This window comes from Barbus barbus (assembly GCF_936440315.1).
Source record: "Barbus barbus genome assembly, chromosome: 14".
In the NCBI taxonomy this organism is placed as follows: domain Eukaryota; kingdom Metazoa; phylum Chordata; class Actinopteri; order Cypriniformes; family Cyprinidae; genus Barbus; species Barbus barbus.
The window spans coordinates 31,776,709-31,799,755 of record NC_136742.1 but is presented as its reverse complement, the minus strand read 5'-3'; the positions used below and the strand labels follow the sequence as shown (position 1 = coordinate 31,799,755).

Here is a 23,047-nt window from a genome sequence, read left to right as displayed (position 1 = left end):
CCACAGATGTCCTCACAGCCGGCTCAGACCGGATTACTTTTAACCAGAGCCGCAGGACGCCTCTGATCCGGCCTTAAACCCACTGAACTGAGTCTCCTGCTGAAGAAGAGCTCAGAGTTTCTCTGCATGAGCGACCGGATCCAAGAACACAGGAGAACATCTTAGAGAATAGGCCCTTTCACACAGTAATACCAGTAAATTGCCATAAAATTTAATTTATCAGTAAATTCAAAAATGCGCTGTTCACACAGGCAACAGCATACCGTTATTTTCCCAGTAAAGCATCTGTTATGACCCAAAACCGACTTAAGCTTGTTGCATCTAATCAGAGAGGCAAGGACCGAACATATATATATATATATTAATTATTTTACCAAAATAAGAGGGATCATACAAAATGCATGTTATTGTTTATTTAGTACTGACCTGAATAAGATAGTTCACATAAAATATGTTTAATTTATAAAAATGAGTCAGTTCAAAAGTTTCTTAATGCTTTGTTGTTCCCTGAATGATCCACAGCTGTGTTTTTTGTTTAGTGATAGTTGTTCATGAGTCCCTTGTTTGTCCTGAACAGTTAAACTGTCTGCTGTTCTTCAGAAAAATCCCCCAGCGCTCACAAATTCTTTGCTTTTCCAGCATTTTTGTGTATTTGAACCCTTTCCAACAATGACTGTATGATTTTGAGATCCATCTTTCCACACTGAAGACAACTGAGGGACTCATATGCAACTATTACAGAAGATTCAAACACTCACTGATGCTCCAGAAGGAAAAACCATGCATTAAGAGCAGAGGGGTGAAAACTTTTGGAGTTTGAAGATCAGGGTAAATTTAACTTATTGTGTCTTCTGGGAAACATGTAATTATCTTCTGTAGCCTCTGAAGGGTAGTACTAAATGAAAAAATATGATATTTAGCCAGAATAAGAAAAATGTACACATCTCCATTCTATTCAAAAGTTCTCACCCCCCGGCTCTTAATCCATGGTTTTTCCTTCTGAAGGATTTTTCTGAAGAACAGCAGGCAGTTTAACTGTTCAGGACAAACAAGGGACTCATATCACTAAACAATAAAACATGCTGTGGATCATTCAGGGAACAACAGAGTAGTTAGGGTTAAGATTCAAGGATATGTAAACTTTTGAATGGGGTCATTTTTATAAATTCAACTATTATTATCTCTTGTGGACTATATGTAAATGTATTTTATGTGATATATCTTATTCAGGTCAGTACTAAATAAACAATAACATGCAGTTTGTATGATCACTCTTATTTTGGTAAAATAGTTAACATTTTGCAGATTCTGAAAGGGGGATGTAAACTTTTGACCTCAACAGCGCAAAACTGCAATATCGCATAAAACAATTGCGAACAAGCACCGTTTCCATCCAACGAGACAAAGAGAACAAAATAGTGATATGTAGTGCCAGTTTATCAGGAAGTGACTAAGAAAAGTAGGAGAAGCCACTGAATATAATAATTTTCATATATAATGAATTACTTGCTTGAAATAAGATTATTTTGCTTACCCCTTTGGCATATTATTTTGCTTGTTCTAAGTTTTGCTTAATTTTGACTTGATTTTTCTGCAAACAAGACAATAATTTTTACTTTTCTAGAAAATCCTTTTTGATTTAAGAATTTTTAGATATCTGGACTGGAAACAAGACAAAAAACATAGGTAAGAAAAGCATTTACTTTTTTTTTTTTTGCAGTGAAAACAGAAAACCTTGACTACACCTAACCACAAAATAAAGGTGCTTCATGATGCCATAGAATAACCTTTTTGTCTCAATGGTTCCATTAAGAATCTTTAACATCTGAAGAACCTTTCTATTTCACAAGCTTTCATTCTTCAGATTATAAAAAGGTAAGAAAGAGATTTCTTTGACTGAATGGTTCTTTGTGGAACCAAAAATGGTTCTTCTATTTAAAAAAAAAAAAGTTGTGACGTATTGTCAAGTATGGTGACCCATACTCGAAATTGGTGCTCTGCGTTTAACCCATCCAAGTGCACACACACAGCAGTGAGTAGTGAACAAATGCACACACACACACACACACACACACACCGTGAACACACACCCGGAGCAGTGGGCAGCCATGCTGCAGCGCCCGGGGAGCAGTTGGGGGTTTGGTGCCTTGCTCAAGGGCACCTCAGTCGTGGTATTGAGGGTGGAGAGAGCGCTGGACATTCACTCCCCCCACCTACAATTCCTGCCGGCCGGGGACTCGAACCCACAACCTTTGGATTACGACTCTCTAACCATTAGGCCACGACTTCTATGACATCGCTGTGACGAACCTTTTAAGCACCTTTATTTTTAAGAGTATGCCTCTTACTGAAAAGACAGAAAATAGATGTTGGAAATTAATTATTCAAAAAGTCAACGAAAAACGAACGGCCTCCCTGTTGTGTTTGCAAACATGGAGGGGTAACGTTATACGCGATCAGTTGTTTGTTGATGTTTTCATTTTTGTGTCAAACGTTCACATTCATGCTGCTTCTTTTGGCCCAGAGACGTTGTGTTACATGACTTCAAACTGAACTACATAGTGTGGAGTAAACGCGTCATCTGTGTCAGAATGTTATGATTAGCCCTGAACTCGTATATGCTCATATCGGTAATCTTGTTCTGCGTTCACATCTATATATCTATAGTGTTGGGAAGGTTACTTTGGAAATGTAATAGCTTACAGATTACAAGCTACCCTATTTAAAATGTAACAAGTAGTGTAACTATTTCAATTACTTTTGATTACTTTTTAATTACTTTTCTAAATTTCTAATGTTTTCAACTGTTAATCACATTAACATTTAAAGCAGGCAGGGTTAACATTACTGTCAGACTTTTAAATTCCTTCATTATGATTATAATCATTGAATTTCAAAGCACAGCCACCCAGTGTTGGGGAAAGTTACTTTTAAAAGTAATGCGTTACAATATTGCGTTACTCCCTAAAAAAGTAACTAATTACCTTACTTTTTATGGAAAGTAATGTGTTACTTTTGCGTTACTTTTTAAATATGAGCAGGGCTTAATGTTTTTAACAAGACGTTCTAATTATAACAAATGTAAAAGCCCTTTCACACCAAAAAGTGTAATAAATAAACCTCAGGCTGAAGGAAGAGTAAATTCACATCTGTAAAGTAGAACACATGAGAAGAAGGTTCAACACTCTTCAGCAATAAAAACACAATGAAGCACAATTGTTAGTTCATCTAAAGTCATTTTTGCTTATTAGTATGGCTGAACTGGATCATCAAAGGTCAGCAGCAAAGACATCGGTTAATAAAATGGGATTAGATACATTTGTGTTGTTTAACATATTTAATTATTGCAGGTTTGTGTCATATTCTGAGTTTGCATTTCACTGTTTTAATTCATTTTGATGAATTTTAAATCTGTTTTTTGCGAGTGGGATGAATTCATGCACATTCACATTTAGATCTATAGTAACAGCATGTTCACACAGCGACCTGTCAGTCAATAAATGGGGAAAAAGTAACTGCTGTTACTTTTTTGAAAAAGTAACTCAGACATTTTCTTGTAAATTAATATTATTACGTTACTCGCGTTACTTATAATGCATTACCCCCAACACTGCAGCCACCACAAAATCAGACTTTAGCTGCTCTTTTTACTTTGAGATCATTCTGAGGTTAAATACAGATTTAATAATAAAATATAGTTATATAGTTACATTATCTTAAATTATCTGTCTGTCTGTCTGTCTGTCTGTCTATCTATTCAGAGACGAGTCTGAATGACTGGCACATTAAAGATGCTTCATGATGATCATCTACACTGAACTACAGAGCCAAACACTGCAGAGAAACACTCCAGCAGTGTCGCGTCTGAGGGACGAACTCCAGTTGCTCACACATGGATATCAGTCATCGGTCTTGGGCATAGCAACACCCTAGCAACAGCATAGCAACCTGGCTGAAAATATCAAACGGTTGCTATTTTGGCTGCAGTAGCTAGAGTGTTCTGGGTTGTTGAAATTGCATAGCAACACCCTAGCAACTGCATAACGACCACTTTTAACACCCTATGCAGTTTTTTTGGTTACCTAGATGGTGGCTAGACTGGTGCTATGCCCAGAACACCCTAGCAACCACAGATAACCCCCTGGCAACCACCAAGTACACCCTAGAAACCACCCATAACACTCTAGCAACCTGGTTAAAAATATTAAACAGTTCACTAGTTGCAGTTCCTAGGGGATTGTGTGTTAATGCTAAAGCATTCTGGGCATAGTAACGCCCTAGTAACTGCATAGCAACTCTCTAGCACCTAAAAAAAAAAAAAAAAAATGGCATAGGAACCACTCACAATGCTCTAGCAACCACCAAATACACCCTAGCAACAACCCAGAACACCCTAACAACATGGGTGAAAAGATCAACCAGTTGTTAGTTGGCTGCAGTTACTAAGGGAATCCATGTTGTTGCTAGGTAGTTGCTATGTGGGTATTGCTATGGCAATGGCTGCATAGCAATCCAGTTGTAAAGATCAACTATTTGCTAGTTGGTTGCTGTTTCTAGGGGATTGTGGGTTGTTGCTAGAGTGTTCTGTACATAGCAACTGCACAGCAACACCCTAGTAACTGCATAGCAACTCTGTAGCCACCTACATTTGAAATGAGTGAATAACATTTGAAAGTCACAAAGGTTTGAAACGACACACAGGTGAGTAAATAATGACAGAAACTATCCCTTTAAGAAGAGCCATTAATCCATCAGCTGATCTTCAGCATCTCCTGGGATCAGGAACATGGTCTATCTATCTATATGCAATGTAGTAACAATACCCTAACAACCACCCAAGTGTTCTGGGTGGCTGCTATCCAGTTGTTAGGGTGCTCTGGGCATAGTAACTGCATAGCAACACCTTAGCAACGACCAGTAATCCCCTAGCAACTGCATAGCAACACCCAGGTGTTCTGGGTGGCTGCTATCCAGTTGTTAGGGTGCTCTGGGCATAGTAACTGCATAGCAATGACCCATAATCCCCTGGCAACTGCATGGCAACCCCCAGGTGTTCTGGGTGGTTGCTAGGGTGTTGCTATCCAGTTGCTCGGGTACTCTGGGCATCTATTAATCTATCCGTATAACTACAGTATCTATCCTTCAATCTCATCTATTTATACAAAATCTATAGTTTTCTACCATCTTTCGGTAAATCAGCTGTCCGTCATCATAAATCCCTGGGTCATGTGGTGTAGAGTGGGCGGAGTCTCACCGGTCACCAGGAAAGTGCAGCGTCCCGGCCCCACCTCGTTGATGACGTCGCAGGTGTACTCGCCGTAGCCCTCGCGCGCCAGGCTGCGCACGCTGTAGTCGGTGTCATCGCGCGAATCAAAGGTGCCGGCGTGCAGCAGTCGCGAGCCCAGCCTCCACTCGTAGCGCAGCACACGGGACGGATGAGCGCGCAGAACACGGCAGTTCATGGACACAGGCCGACCCAAACCCTGCCGCACCTCCTGCCACACCGGCTCCACCGCTGGAGGATCTGAAAGACGGACAGAGAGAAAGGCATTACTGCAGCGCATCACAAAACAATACACTTTTGATCAACAGTGAGGTTCCACTGGAAAGAGCAACCTATATAAGGTGTCCTTAGCATACTATTTCCATAATACTGTGATGAAGACATGAGTAAAGAATGCAAAATAAAATCAAATAAACTATGACAAAATAAAATAAAATGAAGTAAAATCAAATCAAATCGGTATTACCGCTTAGTTTGGTCTGGAAATCCAATTAAAAAATAAAATGAAATGAAATAAAATAATTGTATTATACATACAAACTGTCAATCATCACCATTACCGGAAACTGGAAAAATAAAATTAAATAAATAAAATAAAATAAAAGCTTTTTTATTAATACAAACTGTCAATCGTCACCATTACCGGAAACTGGAAAAATAAAATAAAATAAAAGCTGTATTATACATGCAAACTTTTAAACATCACCATTACCCCTTAGTTGGGTTTGAGAAACTGGAAATGCTAAAAATTTAATCAACTAAAAAAGTATTAAATAATCATGCATTAATGTCTATTTTGGCATTTAAATGTATGTATTTGGCAGATGCTTTTATGCAAAGCAGCTTGCATTGAAAGTATGCATTTTATCCATGTGAAATCCTTCAAATGAAAGGTGCTTCATCTCATTTAAATATTTTCTCTTTTTATTTGGACTCAAATTGAAACACTGAATAATTAACGAATAAACGAATAAGAAAGAAACTTGAGTTCAAAACCAAAGAATGAAAACAAGCACTCAACTGGAAACAAATGGTAAAATAAAAAAAAATAAATAAAAAAAATAAATTAAAATAATTTAAAAAAATAAATAAAATAAGATTAAATAAAAGCTGCATTATACATACAAACAGTAAAACTAAAGATTCAAAACAAACTAAAACAACTCACAGACTGATTGAACACAAATAAAATACAACCCAAATTCTGGAAATGTTGGGATGTTTTTTTTAAATTTGAATAAAATGAATTTCGGGTTGTAAAATAAAAAAAAGCTTCATTATGCATATAAACTGTACAACTAGACACAAAACCGTTACACTGATATTAATCAAATTCTAAATCAATGCAGTAAAGTTGCATGGAAAATAAAACAAAATCAAGTAAGATCTAAATTCATGCACAGATGCATACTATGAGTGTCCACTGGAAAGAGTGCACTATATAGGGAGCCTTTAGTATGCAGCTCCACACTAACGGCCTGGAGAAAGCCTGCAAATAACATTTTTCATTTCAAACGTCTGAAATTAATTTCTGCGTATCAGTTAAGAGCCACATAAAGGACTGTTTAAGCGGTGCTGGAGGACAGATGAACACAGAGCTCTTGATCTGAGAGCTCGAGCCAATCCTCCTGCAACTTCATTCCATCCAGAAAAGCGAAGGAGATTTAACGAGCGCCGGGTGCGAGAGGCCAAACCAAACACATCTGAGATCATCTGAAGCACAAACGCTGAGAGACGAAGAGCAGAAAGAGCTGCAGAAGCAAGTCAGACGATGACAAACACACATGTGGGAGTTTTCCGTCTGGATGCAGTGAAATAGCTGGTGTTTGCTTCCGGAAAAAACAACATACAGTACAAGGACAAGGCTTTTACAGAAATGCTGCTGGATGTATGACGGGTTTCGTTGCATTAGAGATGTGTGCTCTAAATTGAAGCAAATGCGGTTCAATGAAAGAGACTCAAATCTGTCCGGAAAATGCATTCATATAATGGAGAAGCTTTATCATCAGCCTCATCCGACATCAGCGCTGATGTCTCTCCGAACACACACACAGAGAAGGAGATGAACAGAGGAACTGTGTTTGTTGATGACGAGTGAATGCATTTCAGTGTCTGTCATTACAAACATCTACAGCAACTTTGCTGAGACTAAAAATAAAACTGACGTTATTAGCTGTTATTACATGTATCCAGATGTTATTTAGAGCCAAAAACTGAATCAAAAGAAGGACAAATGTGACCCTGGACTACAAAACCAGTCTTAAGTGCAATTTTTGTCTACATTTATACATAATCTGAAAGCTGAATAAATAAGCTTTCCATTGATGTATGGTTTTCTATTGATGTATGGTATGGTTGTTAAGACAATATTTGGCTGAGATACAACTATTTGAAAATCTGGAATCTGAGGGTACAAAAAAATCTAAATATTGAGAAAATCTCCTTTAAAGTTGTCCAAATGAAGTTCTTAGCAATGCATATTACTAATCAAAAATTAAGTTTTGATATATTTACGGTAAGACATTTACAAAATATCTTCATGGAACATGATCTTTACTTAATATCCTAATGATTTTTGGCATAAAAGAAAAATTGATAATTTTGACCCATACAATGTATTTTTGGCTATTGCTACAAATATTCCTGTGCTACTTATGACTGCTTTTTTGTGAACAATTTTATTTTTATTTTTTTATTTTATTTAAATGGCAGACTCAAGTACATGAAAAAAAAATATTCAAAAATAACATACATGAATACAAAAACTACACATCAAAGAGAAGAAACAAAATGACAAAAAAAATAAAAAATGCACCGAGTGCCCCCCGTGGACATAAACTGCAATTTGGGGAAGTCGATACATGCACACATAAGCGCCCCAAAGGGGACAGACAAAGTCCATGCAGCAATTTCAAATGGATCATCCGATGATCTGGGCTTTTCAAGGATGATGCGATTGTCTCCCAAATTCGATCAGAAAACAAAGTTTGCAAGTCACCACTGGTATCCTTAGACCAGATAGTTGTTACGGACAACGGTCTTCATAATTGTTCGAGGAGAAAAGAGCACATAACTGATGCAGAAATAACAGAATTATCAGTGGGGAGAATTACTTTTCACAAGGGATGTACAGGCAATTCTGTGAGCGTTAGAGTACGTACTTGACTAACTGGGGCCCAGGTCAGGAAGCAGACAGACTGGCTAAACCGACCGTCTGCTAGCCGCCTCACATCACAGAAGTCAGTTAATTCTCAGCACATAGAGACTCTTTCACCTAGATATCACACTATAGAGACTGTGTCTGTTCCCCGAACTAGAAAATACAGAAAACATCCAAACCAAATTAAGAGTAACAATTTAATTGATGTTCAACAAATTTATATAACACAGAGAAACAAATGATAAAGCTTGGCTTATTGAATATCAGGTCCCTTTCTATGAAAGCGCTTTTTGTAAATGATATGATCACTGATCATAAACTAGATGTGCTATATTTGACAGAAACCTGGCTAAAACCAGATGAATACATTATTTTAAAGGAGTCTAAAATGAGCCGAGTCCAAAAGGCAAAGGGGGAGGTGCTACAAGTTATAGCAATATTTTCAGTATTTCACAGAAGACAGGCTTTAAGTATAACTCGTTTGAAGTAATGGTGCTTCATATAACATTATCTAGAGAAACACGTGTTAGTGATAAATCCCCCGTGATGTTTGTACTGGTTACTGTATACAGGCCACCAGGGCACCACACAGACTTTATTAAATAATTTGTTGATTTTCTATCAGAGTTAGTGCTCGCTGCAGATAAAGTATTAATTGTGGGTGATTTTAATGACAAATGACCAAGATGCATTAGGATCAGCATTCATAGACATTCTGAACTCTATCGGGGTTAGACAACACGTGCCAGGACCTACTCATTGTTGAAATCATAATAATGTCACATGGAATTGATGTTAATGGTGTTGAAATTCTGCAGCAAAGCAATGATATATCAGATCATTATCTAGTCTTGTGTAAACTCCATATAGCTAAAGCTGTAAATTCAACTCCTTGTTACAAGTATTGTAGAACCATCACTTCTACCACAAAAGACTGCTTTGTAAGTAATCTTCCTGATTTATCTCAATTCCTCAGCATATCCAACAGTGCAGAAAAACTTGATGATGTAACAGAAACTATGGACTCTCTCTTTTCTAGCACTTTAGAAACAGTTGCTCCTTTACGCTTAAGGAAGATCAAAGAAAACAGTCTGACTCCGTGGTATAATGAGCACACTCGTGCCCTGAAGAGAGAACTAGAGGTATTTCGTATTACTTGGTGGGAAAGTACCCTATCCTACAGAAAAGCATTAAAAACAGCCAGATCTTCTTACTTTTCGTGTCTTTTAGAAGAAAACAAAAATAACCCCGGGTATTTATTTAATACATTGGCAAAATTAACAAAAAATAAAGCATCAACAGGTGTTGACATTTCACAACAGCACAGCAATAATGACTTTATGAATTATTTTAGTTCCAAAATTGATACTATTAGAGATCAAATTGCAACCATGCAGCCGTCAGCTACAATATCGTATCAGATGCACTATAGATCCCCTGAGGAACAATTCCACTCATTCTCTACTATAGGAGAGGAAGAACTATATAAACTTATGTCAGCTAAACCAACAACATGTATGTTAGACCCTATTCCATCTAAAATACTAAAAGAGGTGCTTCCAGAAGTCATAGATCCTCTTTTGGCTATTATTGATTCGTCATTGTCCTTAGGATATGTCCCCAAAACCTTTAAATTGTCTGTTATTAAGCCTCTCATTAAAAAAACACAACTTGACCCCAAAGATTTAGTTAATTTAGTTAAGGAGGTGTAGCTGCTCTGTTTAAAGATGTTTATCAGTGCAAGCAAATGTCATTTGGTCAGTATTCATCTTTTGAATACCTAGGTATTGTGCTGAAAGGTGCTCCACGCACCCTGTTTATCATTATTTACAGGCCTCCAAAATATTCTCCAGCCTTTGTTGATGAGTTCACTGAACTGTTATCAATGATTTCCTCAGAGTTTGACTGTTTTGCTATTGCAGGGGATTTTAATATTCACATAGATAATGCAGAAATCAAAACTACAAAAGAAATTATAACTGTTTTAAACACTTTTGACCTGAGTCAGCATGTGCACGGACCAACACACAATCGTGGACACACTCTAGATTTACTCATCAGTAGAGGTCTAAACATCTCATCCATTGTAATTAAGGATGTAGCACTATCTGATCACTTCTGTATTTTCTTTGATATATTGATCTCGGTCACCACTGAATCTAGATCTGTCTCTATCAGAAAGAGATGCATTAACGAGAACACTAGTGCGCTATTTATGGAGGCAATATCATTAACACCAAGCATTTCTGCAGACTCTGTTGATCTTCTCCTGGAGTCATTTAACTCAAAAATTAAGAATGTTATTGATGATATTGCCCCGATAAAGGTCAGCAAGAAGACGGGGAAACAGAAATCAATTTGGAGAAAATCAACAGCAGTTCAGAGCATGAAAAGACAATGCAGAAAAGCTGAGCGGATGTGGCGGAAGACGAAACTCGAAATTCACTATAGCATCTATAAAGACAGCCTTCATGCTTTCAATGTGGAACTAGCCACAGCTAGACAGACTTTCTTTTCAAACCTTATAAACAGTAACTTAAACAACACCCGCACTCTTTTTGCGACTGTTGAGAGACTGACAAACCCCCCAAGTCAGATTCCCAGTGAAATGCTCTCCGACAGCAAATGCAATGAGTTTGCTTCCTTCTTTTCTGAGAAGATCAATAATATCAGAAAGGAGATTGGCACATCCTCAAGTTATGCAGAGGTCACACAGATTCGACCGCAATTTCAAAAAGAAGTGACTATGTGTGTTTTTAAAGAAATTGATAACAAAATTTTGGAAGAAATAGTACAGCACCTTAAATCTTCAACCTGCTATCTTGACACACTTCCCACATCCTTTTTCAAAAATGTGCTTAACTGTTTAGAAGCTGATCTCTTAGAAGTGGTGAACGCCTCACTTCTTTCTGGGACTTTTCCAAACTCCCTTAAAACTGCAGTTGTTAAGCCCCTTCTGAAAAAGCGCAATCTTGATAACACCTTGTTGAGCAACTATAGACCCATATCAAATCTTCCTTTCATAGGTAAGATAATTGAAAAGGTAGTTTCTAATCAGCTGAACAACTACTTAAAGTCAAATGGATACCTGGACAATTTTCAATCTGGTTTCCGAGCACATCACAGCACAGAGACAGCACTCGTTAAGATAAATGATATTCGCGTCAATTCTGATTCTGGCAAAATATCAGTGCTGGTACTACTAGATCTTAGTGCTGCGTTTGACACTGTCGATCATAACATACTTTTAGAGAGACTGGAAAACTGGGTCGGGCTTTCTGGGATGGCACTCAAATGGTTCAGGTCATACTTAGAAGGGAGAGGTTATTATGTGAGTATAGGAGAGCATAAGTCTAAGTGGACGGCCATGACATGTGGAGTCCCACAAGGCTCAATTCTTGCACCGCTCTTGTTTAACCTGTATATGCTCCCACTAAGTCAGATAATGAGGAAGAACCAAATTGCCTATCACAGCTATGCTGATGATACCCAGATTTACCTAGCCTTATCTCCAAATGACTACAGCCCCATTGACTCCCTCTGCCAATGCATTGATGAAATTAACAGTTGGATGTGCCAGAACTTTCTTCAGTTAAACAAGGAGAAAACTGAAATCATTGCATTTGGAAACAAAGATGAAGTTCTCAAGGTGAATGCATACCTTGACTCTAGGGGTCAAACAACTAAAAATCAAGTCAGAAATCTTGGGGTGATTCTGGAGACAGACCTTAGTTTCAGTAGTCATGTCAAAGCAATAACTAAATCAGCATACTATCATCTCAAAAATATTGCAAGAATTAGATGTTTTGTTTCCAATCAAGACTTGGAGAAACTTGTTCATGCCTTTATCACCAGCAGGGTGGATTACTGTAATGGTCTCCTCACCGGCCTTCCCAAGAAGACCATTAGACAGCTGCAGCTCATCCAGAACGCTGCTGCCAGGATTCTGACTAGAACCAGAAAATCTGAGCATATCACACCAGTCCTCAGGTCCTTACACTGGCTTCCAGTTACATTTAGGATTGATTTTAAAGTACTTTTACTCGTTTATAAGTCACTCAATGGCCTAGGACCTAAATATATTGCTGATATGCTCACTGAATATAAACCAAACAGACCACTCAGATCATTAGGATCGAGTCAGTTAGAAATACCAAGGGTTCACACAAAACAAGGGGAGTCTGCTTTTAGCTATTATGCGGCCCGCAGTTGGAACCAGCTTCCAGAAGAGATCAGATGTGCTAAAACATTAGCCACATTTAAATCAAGACTCAAAACTCATCTGTTTAACTGTGCATTTGTTGAATGAGCACTGTGCTATATGTCCGAACTGACTGCAATACATTTTATGTATAATCATTTTCTTAAAATTTATTTTAAATCATTTTCTATATCATTTTAAAATTCCTTGTTTTTATTATTTTTATTTCCATGTTTTTATTGATTTTAATGTCTATTTCACTTTCTTTTATGTAAAGCACTTTGAATTACCACTGTGTATGAAATGTGCTATATAAATAAACTTGCCTTGCCTTGCCTAATTACAGACCGATCTCAAATCTCCCTTTTCTGTCAAAGATACTAAAAAAGGTAGTATCCTCACAATTATATTCCTTCTTAGAGAAAAATTATATCTGTGAGGATTTCCAGTCAGGATTTAGACCATTTCATAGTACTGAGACTGCTCTCATTAGAGTTACAAATGACCTGCTTTTATCATCTGATCGTGGTTGTATCTGTCTATTAGTGCTACTGGATCTTAGCGCTGCTTTCGACACTATCGACCACAACATTCTTTTGAATAGACTACAAAACTTTGCTGGCATTAGTGGAAGTGCATTAGCATGGTTCAAATCTTACTTATCTGACTGCCATCACTTCGTAGCAGTGAATGAAGAGGTATCATATCGATCACAAGTGCAGTACGGAGTACCTCAAGCATCAGTACTTGGGCCGTTACTTTTCACGCTTTACATGTTACACTTGGGAAATATCACCAGGAAACACGGAGTTAGCTTTCACTGTTATGCTGATGATACTCAGCTCTATATTTCTTTACGGCCCAGTGAAACACACCAAATTGAGAAACTTATTGAATGCATAGTCGATATAAAAAACTGGATAACGAGTAATTTTTTACTGCTAAATTCTGTAAAAAACAGGTGTTAATTATCGGATCTAAAACCCCCACAAGTAATAACCTATAACACTGTCTAACACTTGATGGTTGCTCTGTCGATTCTTTGTCATCAGTCAGGAACTTAGGTGTGCTATTTGATAGCAATCTCTTCTTTGACAGCCACGTTTTTAGCATTTGTAAAACTGCATTTTTTCATCTTAAAAATATATCTAAACTGAGACCTATGCTCTTAGTATCAAATGCAGAAATATTAATTCATGTGTTTATGACCTCAAGGTTAGATTATTGTAATACTTTATTGGGCGGTTGTTCTGCATGCTTAATAAACAAACTACAAATGGTCCAAAATGCAGTAGCTAGAGTTCGAACCAGGAAGTATGACCATATTAGCCCGGTTCTGTCAACACTGCAATGGCTCCCTATTAAACATCGTATAGATTTTAAAATCTTGTTAATTACTTATAAAGAGCTGAATGGTTTAACTCCTCAGTACTTGAGCGAGCTCTTATTGCATTATAGTCCTCCACATCCATTACGTTCTCAAAACTCTGGCCATTTGAAAATATCTAGAATATCAAAATCAACTGCTGGCGGGCAGATCCTTTTTCTATTTAGCGCCCAAACTCTGGAACAATCTACCTAACAGGCAGACACACTCTGTCAGTTTAAATCTAGATTAAAGACCCATCTCTTTAACCTGGTGTACACATAACACACTAATACACTTCTAATATTCAAATCTATTAAAGGATTGTTAGGCTGCATTAATTAGGTCAACCGGAACCGGGAACACTTCCCATAACACACGATGTACTTGTTACATCGTAAGAAGATTGACATCTACACTAATATTAGTCTGTTTCTCTCTTATTCCGAGATCACCGTAGCCACCCGATCCAGTCCTTATACAGATCAGATGGTCACTGCAGTAACCAGATCCAGTTCGTATCCAGATCAGATGGTGGATTAGCACCTAGAGAGGACTTCTACAGCCAGGACACCTAGATGAGCCCCAGAGACTGATCCCCAGTGAAGACCCTGTCTCCAAGATGGCCATCGGGACAAGACCACAGGAACCAGATGAGTCCTTTGCACAATCTGATTCTGCTTTAGCCTAGATTTAAACTGCTGATTTTGTCTGGCCAGAGGAGAATGACACTATTTCGACAAACTATTTCCCTGTCTAAATACTGTAAAGCTGATATAAAGCCACTAGTATATCTGCCCGAATCCGAATACAGTATTCAGAAAGGTAATGATGTGTACTACGGCAACCGTAAAGGGTATAAATACTATATATATGACATATACTAGAAAAATATATTTCAGTGCTTTCAGGGAGCCGTTATTAATATGCGGGACATTGAAATCGCTTAAGAATGCGCATTTGCTTTTTACTTTCACTTTTGAGATTTGCAATCACACGCAGCCTAATCTACTAAGGAGCGGCACTACTTACCTCACATTTCACAAGATTAGATGTTTGTCAGTGGTGCTCAGGATCTGAAAATCATTCGACATCATCCAATCAGTCATCTCTCCTTACCTCTCTCTGTTTATGTGGTAAGTGAACACTTCATTGGAACCTTCCCAATCAGACCCCCACCTCCAGCGGTGAGTGCAGTAAATTTGGAACCAGCCATTGCTTCCCTTTCCTTGTTATCAGTGCAACTATTCACTCCATAATGCTCTGTTTCCATCCCAGCCCTTGTCGACTCGGGGTTCCTCAGAGAACTTCATCTCACAAGACCTTCTAAACCATTTTCATCTGCCCCGAGCCCGCCAAGCCCAGGAGCTCAGAGTCGAAACCATCCAAGGGAAACTGCTGGGGCGTGGGCGAGTGAGATTTTGAACACCTCCCGTTAAACTCAAGATTGGCACCTTACATGAGGAGGAAATCACCTTTCTGGTACTGGAGGGACCCATGGTGGATGTCATCCTGGGACACCCCTGGCTCGTTCTCCACTCTCCAGAAATCAGGTGGGACTTGCGTGAGGTTACTCACTGGAGCGAATACTGCCATCAGCACTGCCTATCGGTTCTGCCCCGACAGATCAGTCGGATCTTCACTGCCCAGATTGCCTCCACCAGTATTGAAAGTCCCACACCTCTGGAATCATGCTCGATCCCACCTGATTATACGGCGTTCCAGGATGTTTTCAGTAAGCAAGCGGCCACTCATTTACCATCTCACCAGCCATGGGACTGTGCCATCGACCTAAGGGTTGAGTTTATCCATTGTCCATCCCGGAGCGCAAGGCTATGGAGGAGTACATCCAGGAGACTCTTAATCAAGGTTTCATCTGTCTTTCCACATCTCCAGCGGCATCCAGCTTCTTCGTGGGCAAGAAGGACCGGGGCTTGCGGCCATGCATTGATTATAGATCCCTGAATTCCCAAACGGTTAAACTCCCGTATCCTCTTTCCCTGTTCCCGGCGGCACTAGAGGAACTCCGTGGTGCATGCGTCTTCTCCAACCTGGACCTGCAGAGCGCCTACAACCTCGTTCGAATCCGGGAGGGCGATGAATGGAACACAGCTTTTATCACCCCTACTGGCCACTATAAGTATCTCATTATGCCGTTTGGCCTTTCCAACGCCCCATCCGTCTTCCAATGATTCATGAACGAGGTGGTCCGGGAGTTCCTCCACCAGTTTGTGATCGTTTACATAGACGATATCCTCATTTACTCACGGAACCTGGCCGACCATCGCCGCCATGTTACGCAGGTCCTCCAGAGGCTCCGTCAGCACCATCTGTTCCTCAAGCTGGAGAAATGCAAATTCCATTGCCCCACCGTGCAGTTCCTCGGATACATCATCAGCCAGAATGGAATCCTTATGGACCAGGGGAAGGTAACGGTTATCAAAGAGTGGCCTCGCCCCTAGACGGTGAAGGAGTTACAGAGGTTTCTCGGCGTCGCTAACTTCTATCGTCGGTTCATCAAGGATTTCAGCTAGCATACCGCCCCTCTGACATCTTTGCACCGTGGAAAGCCCAAGTCCCTGTCCTGGAACACCAGCACCCCCGAAGCATTCGAAAACCTGAAATCTGCATTTATTATGTCCCCCATTGCCGTCCAGATCCTCATGTGCCGTTCGTGGTGGAAGTGGATGCCTTCACCACCGGAGTGGGGGCCGTGCTCTCTCAGCAGTTTGATGAGCCTCCTCGCCTCCAGCCTTGCACATACTACTCCAAGAAACTGTCCTCAGTGGAGCAGAACTATGACATCGGAAACCGGGAGCTACTAGCCATCAAGCTTGCCTTAGAGGAGTGGCAGCATTGTCTGGAGGGAGCCAACCATCCATTTGTGGTAGTTACCAATCACAAGAATCTCCAATATCTCCGTGATGCCAAATGGCTCAATCCCCGCCAGGCCGGCTGGGCGCTTTTCTTTACGAGATTAATTTTCACCATCACCTACCGTCCAGGGAATCGAAACTGCAAGGTGGACACCCTTTCCCACCTGCACTCCCCCGATGCACCATTCGAGCCTGAGCCAATCCTCCCTCCAGCCGTAATCGTGAGCCCTATTCAGTGGAACATCGACAAGGATATCCAAGCCGCCACACTGACCGAACCTGCTCCGCTGGGAGGCCCAGATGGGAAAATTTATGTTCCCGGCAGTCCCTTCAGGGCTCAGTTCACCAAGTACCGGGCTCTGGACATCCAGGGAGCCAACGGACCCTCTCGCTCCTCCAACCCCGTTACTGGTGGCCCAGTATGTCCCGTGATGTCATCAGGTACGTCCGTAGTTGCTCAGTCTGTGCCCAGTCCAAGACTCCTCGTCACCTCCCCATAGGCAAGCTAGTGCCCCTACCCTTTCCTCAACGTCCGTGGTCGCACATCGGGATCGACTTTGTAACTGACTTACCCAACTCAGAGGGAAACACCTGTGCGTTCGTGACTGTGGATTGCTTTTCTGAAGCCTGTAAGATGGTTCCTCTGTCAGGATTACCCACCACCCTAGAAACAGCTGAAATTCTGTTCACCCACGTCTTTCGGAACTACGGAATCCCCGAAGACATAGTCTCGGAATGAGGCCCGCAATTCATTTCCCGAGTTTGGAAAGCCTTCTTCGAACTGCTAGAGGTCACTGTGAGTTTGTCCTATGGCTACCATCCCCAGACGAATGGCCAGACTGAGCGCAAGATCCAGGAACTCGGACGTTACCTCCGGGCATACTGCCAAAGGGACCAACACAGCTGGAGCCGCTTCCTCCCTTGGGCTGAGTATGCACAAAACTCCCTCTGGTATAACACCACCGGCCTCAAACCCTTTCAGTGCATGCTCGGCTACCAGCCCCCGCTCTTCCCTTGGTCAGGAGAGCTCTCCGAGGTGCCAGCTGTGGATTTTTGGTTCCGGGAGAGCGAGAGAGTATGGGACTCAACTCACGTCCCGCTCCAGCGGGCAGTGCGGAGGCAGAAAAGGTTTGCAGATGCTCGCTGCTCCGCCGCTCCTACCTACCATCCGGGACAACGGGTCTGGTTGTCCACAAGAGATCTGCACCTCCGCCTGCCCTGTAAAAAGCTGAGTCCCCACTACATCGGTCCGTTCCGGATAAAGATGGAAGATAAATGAAGTCACGTACCAGCTTCACCTACCACCCAGGTACAGAATCCATCCCACTTTTCACGTGTCACTCCTTAAACCCTTCTCTCCTTCCTCATCAGAACCCAGGGAACCCGACAAGCCTCCTCCTCCACAAATCCTAGACCAACCATCGGTCTACCAGGTCAAGACCATCATGGACTCGCGGCAGCGAGGGTGGCTTGAGTACCTGGTCGACTGGGAGGGATATGGGCCAGAGGAGCATTCCTGGGTGGTCCGGGACAATATCCTGCATCCCATGTTGCTCGAGGACTTCCACCGCACTCATCCGAATCGCCCCGCACCCAGAGGTCGTGGTCGCCCCCGCCACCGCTTGAGGGCATCAGGAGCCGCCCCTGGGGGAGGGGGTAATGTCACAGATGTCACGTTGTCACAGCCTCCTCCGTCTCCTCAGTCTTCATCCACCACTTACACCAGATCTCACTCATCTGTGTTCTGATCATCTGCACCTGGGTTCTGATCACCTGCACCTGCCGATCTCCAATCAAGACACACTCAAGAGCACGCTGCACTCAGTCATTCACTGTCCTGAACTGTACCTGACTCCCTTGTGCTACTAACTTGTGTATACTTACCTTCCAGTTTCCCTTTGACTCTCCAGAGATACTCCCTCGTTGTTCTCCTTTGATTTCAGACTCCTCAGCTCCCACTATCCTGCAAGGAAATAGACTGTCAGTATTCTGCAAGACATTCCCAGGACTGATTTCAGTATCATTCACTCACCTACCATTGCTCTCCACGATATCCCATCTGCCGATTGTTCAATATACCTGCCTGTGTTTCACTTACCTGTTTGTGTCTGGCCCATTTGTGACACTTCTATTGTTGGAAAAGATTTCTATTTTGAATAAATGCTGTTATTTTTAACTTGATAATAAATCAGCATATTAGAATGATTTCTGAAAGATTATGGGAGACTGGAGACTGGAGTAATGATGCTGAAAATTCAGCGCTGCATCACAGAAATATTACATTTTATAAAAATTTACATTTTAAAGTATATTAAAATATAAAACTGGCATTTTAAATTGTAATAATATTTCACAATATTATGGATCTAACGTGAAATCTTCATTCATGGCATTCAGCTTTTAATGTTGTCGTCTTTTCTAAAATCTTTGTAAAACATAATTTTATTGTTATTTGTTTGTCTATTAATATGAATTAATATATTTTTATTATTATTATTTATTTAAATTTTTTTTTCAGTCTACCAAGGGTTCTACATTTGTACAGCTGCTTTTTTGTTTTGTACTACTGTTCCACAGAATAAAATTTAATAAACAGTTGTTAACAAAAAATATATATATTTCACAATATTACAGTTTTTTTCTGTATTTTTGATGTAATAAATGGAGCCTTTGTGAACTTAAAAACACATTAAAATCTTACTGATCCCAAACTTTTGAACAGCATTGTATGTAAATTGTTATTTTTCCTTGTGATTTTCTTAAAATTTTCAAGATGTCAGCTCGAGGTACTGTAATCAGAGCTCTTCTGGTCTTGCTGCATGACAAAGACTTAGATTCTTTAAGAACTTTAATGTTTGTCACGTTTTTTCATTATAACATTAATATTATTTTTACTAGTTAGTGATTCATGTTAAATTGACCCAATAATAATGATCATGTTCTAAAGTTATGTTGTTCTTCCTGATTTTTCTTTCTTAGCTTGATGATTCTGAAGGACAGATTGAGGATTTTTTTTAGCTCTTAAGGTATTTAAACAGAGTTAGTAATTGAAACTGCTAAAATTGATCCTAAATCTTTGTTGTTTTTATGTTACATTCAATTCAAGTTTATTTGTATAGCGCTTTTCACGATACAAATCGTTGCAAAGCAGCTTTACAGAAAATTTTAAGTTTCTGCATTATATTTAGAAATAGGTTATTAGTGGTGACTATGGCAGAAATGTACAGTAAACAACAAACAAACAAACCAAAAAAACATTGAAATATGTTTTAAAAGATTTAACAAATGTTTAATTTTACAGGAGGTATGTTTACAGCAATTGCCTCATGTTGGTTTTAATAAAAATAAAGTTGGCTGTTGGGCATTTCTTCTTCTAAAATAAATTTCCAAAATGATATTATGTGCTATATGTTTGTTTGTAAGTGCCAATACATTTTGATATTTAAATAATTTATACATTCAGATTTAAGAAATAAAAAAATGTCTAATCTGAGTTGCAACAACTCAAAAATAAATTGTAAGTTTATTCTACCAAAAGAATGAGTTTGGTTACTCAGTACTTCAAGTTAAAAGTAATTAACATGAATGAGTACAACAAACTCAAAACCTAATAGTTCTGTTTACTTAAAATTGGAGACATAACTTAAATTACTTGGATTACCTCAAATTTCTTGGGTTTTCTCAACTTATTCTGATGGTTCGTCTTCACTAAAAGTAAATAAAAGCTATCTAGAAAAAACAAAACAAAAAACAACAACAATAAACTAATAAAAAATGACAAACACATATCAAAACCACCAAAACTAAAATTAAAATTCAAAATGTACATGGATACTATAATACTAAATAATAAAAAATCAAATCTGCATTTTTAATATAAACTCTTTCCTGAGAGTAAGACATCAGAGCGGCGTGATCAGATGTGATGAGGACATGTATGTTCACAGGATTTATGAAGTTGTTCTCTGCTCTGAGATATAAATCAGCGGCTCTGGATGTTTACTGGACTCAGACATTATGGTCTTCCTGCTCAGGTCAATATCATCCAGCAGAAATAAGACTCTTAAGATTTCAGTCCAGATTTACAGCACTGCAGCGAACAGAAGGAATCGGTCAGCTGCACCGATGCAGGAGGGGAAATTATTAAAACAATAACCTTCACTACTCTTCATCACTGTTCTCTGACAGCTGTCAATCAATTAATCAATCAGTGCAGACTCAGGACGTGATCTGAAGCTGTAAAATGCACAGACATTTCCAAACACAAGTTGGTCCTGAGTGACTCCATGACTTACTAATGCTTCAGAACCAGAAGAGAGCCGAAAAACACCAGAGAAACGGGACTTCAGCAGCTAACTAGCTGTGTAAACACAGCTGAACTAACTCAAACTCTGTATGTTGGTATATGTGCTGACAGCAGTGTCGTTACTGTTAATTCAAACTAAAACTATTAAAAAACATTTTCAGTAACTGAAATAAAATATAAATATTACATGAAAAACTTCTGGCATCTAAGTGAAGTACTAAAATAACCAGAACTGAAACTGACATAAATATAAATAAAAACTTTACAGAAATATTTAAATAATTTTGTTGACTAAAATTAAAAATAATTTTCAATAACTGAAATAAAGTTGGAATAACATAAATATTAAATGAAAAAATATTGCCAATAAATGTTGCCATGGCACCTAAGTGAAATAAATGTTTAAGTTGAAGTATTAAAATTACTCAAACTAAAACAAAAATATGTTAAAGCTAATAAATATTAGAAGTTATATTAGAAATAATAAATGCATATTAGAATTTGAAGTATTAAAATTAAGGTAAAATGAAAGAAAAAAAAAGTAATACAGAAACATATATATAAAAATGACAATTAGTTATGCTGACCAAGGCTGTTAAAATTTCACTGAAATAAAGATTAAATATTTTTTTTTTAAATAAAACTAAAACAACTTGAAAACATGAAAACAAGAAAAGATGCCTCGGCATCCATCTGAAATAAATATACTTAAGCTGAATTACTAAACTTACGAAAGTCAAAGTGAAATTCAAATAAATTAAAGCTAACAAATATAAAAAAAACAACAACTCATAAAAATGACAAACTCACATAACACAACTGCTAAAACTTAATCCAAAAATAAAATAAAAATAAAATTTAAAGATAAAAATATTAATAAATATTATAATAGCATATAAATAATACTAAAATAACTGACTGGATGCTGAACAGTCTACATTAATTTTAAACAGCAGAACGATCCACTGAACACTAGAGATGTAACGGTATGAACATTTCTCATCACAATTATAGTCACGGTATTGTTCAAATGTGCTGGACATTTTCAAAAAGTACTGACACAAACATCATTTCACTAAGTTTTGTATTTAAAATCAACAAACAATAATAATTGTTTGCATAAACACTAAAACAATAACAGTATCAATGATGTCTGGATTTTAAATGACAACAGTTTATCTAATAATATGTACAAAATGTTCAAATAAAGCTTTGAAAACGTTTCATAAAATGGTAAACCGGAGTCAGCAGAGCTCATTAGCATTTAAAGAAACATGGACTAGAACTGCGTGCTGAAGACAGAGCTGATTTTGACAGGGTAAAGAAGGTGATTTTTACACTAACATTGAGAAATTTTAATCAACGTATGTTATAGACCCTAAAGAATCATATCAACTTGTGTAAAATGGGCATCTGATAACCCCTTTAACAACAAACAAACAAGCAAGCCCTGCCCAGATTTAAAAAGTAACTCAAAAGTAACGTAACACATTACTTTCCATAATAACGGACTAAGTAATGTAATTAGTTACTTTTTTAGGGAGTAACACAATATTGTAATGCATTACTTTTAAAAGTAACTTTCCCAAACACTGTACTTCTCTGACATATCATCAGTAGTGTACTTTTTCTAAATGCATGAAGGACACCCATCTGATGCATTCACACTCAGGAAAGCCATTCTCATGCCATTCACACATCATCCTCAGCGGCGCCGGAGACTCTTTATCTCTCAGCGTGATTCACACCACAAACACATCAACCTCCAGCATACCTCCAGCTTCCTGAAGACCTTCAGACCCACGCCGAGCACCTAAACGCTCACCGCAAATCTGAGTGAGTTTCAGCATGTTG

At 38.9% G+C, this 23,047-nt stretch overlaps 2 protein-coding genes across 4 annotated transcripts in view; one reads left to right on the top strand and one right to left on the bottom strand.

Moving 5' to 3' along the window:
* LOC306880072 (transcriptional repressor protein YY1-like) overlaps positions 1–23,047 on the top strand; it is a 672,069-nt gene that overhangs the window by 352,985 nt on the left and 296,037 nt on the right. The gene's annotated exons all lie outside the window — the stretch shown is intronic.
* Positions 1–23,047, bottom strand: part of LOC306879911 (MAM domain-containing glycosylphosphatidylinositol anchor protein 2-like) — a gene marked incomplete at both ends in the record, with an annotated part of 192,085 nt that overhangs the window by 31,277 nt on the left and 137,761 nt on the right. The window contains one exon of the mRNA XM_079433149.1: positions 5,255–5,524. Within this exon, the coding sequence (XP_079289275.1) occupies positions 5,255–5,524 (270 nt within the window). The remainder of the gene's footprint in view (positions 1–5,254; positions 5,525–23,047) is intronic.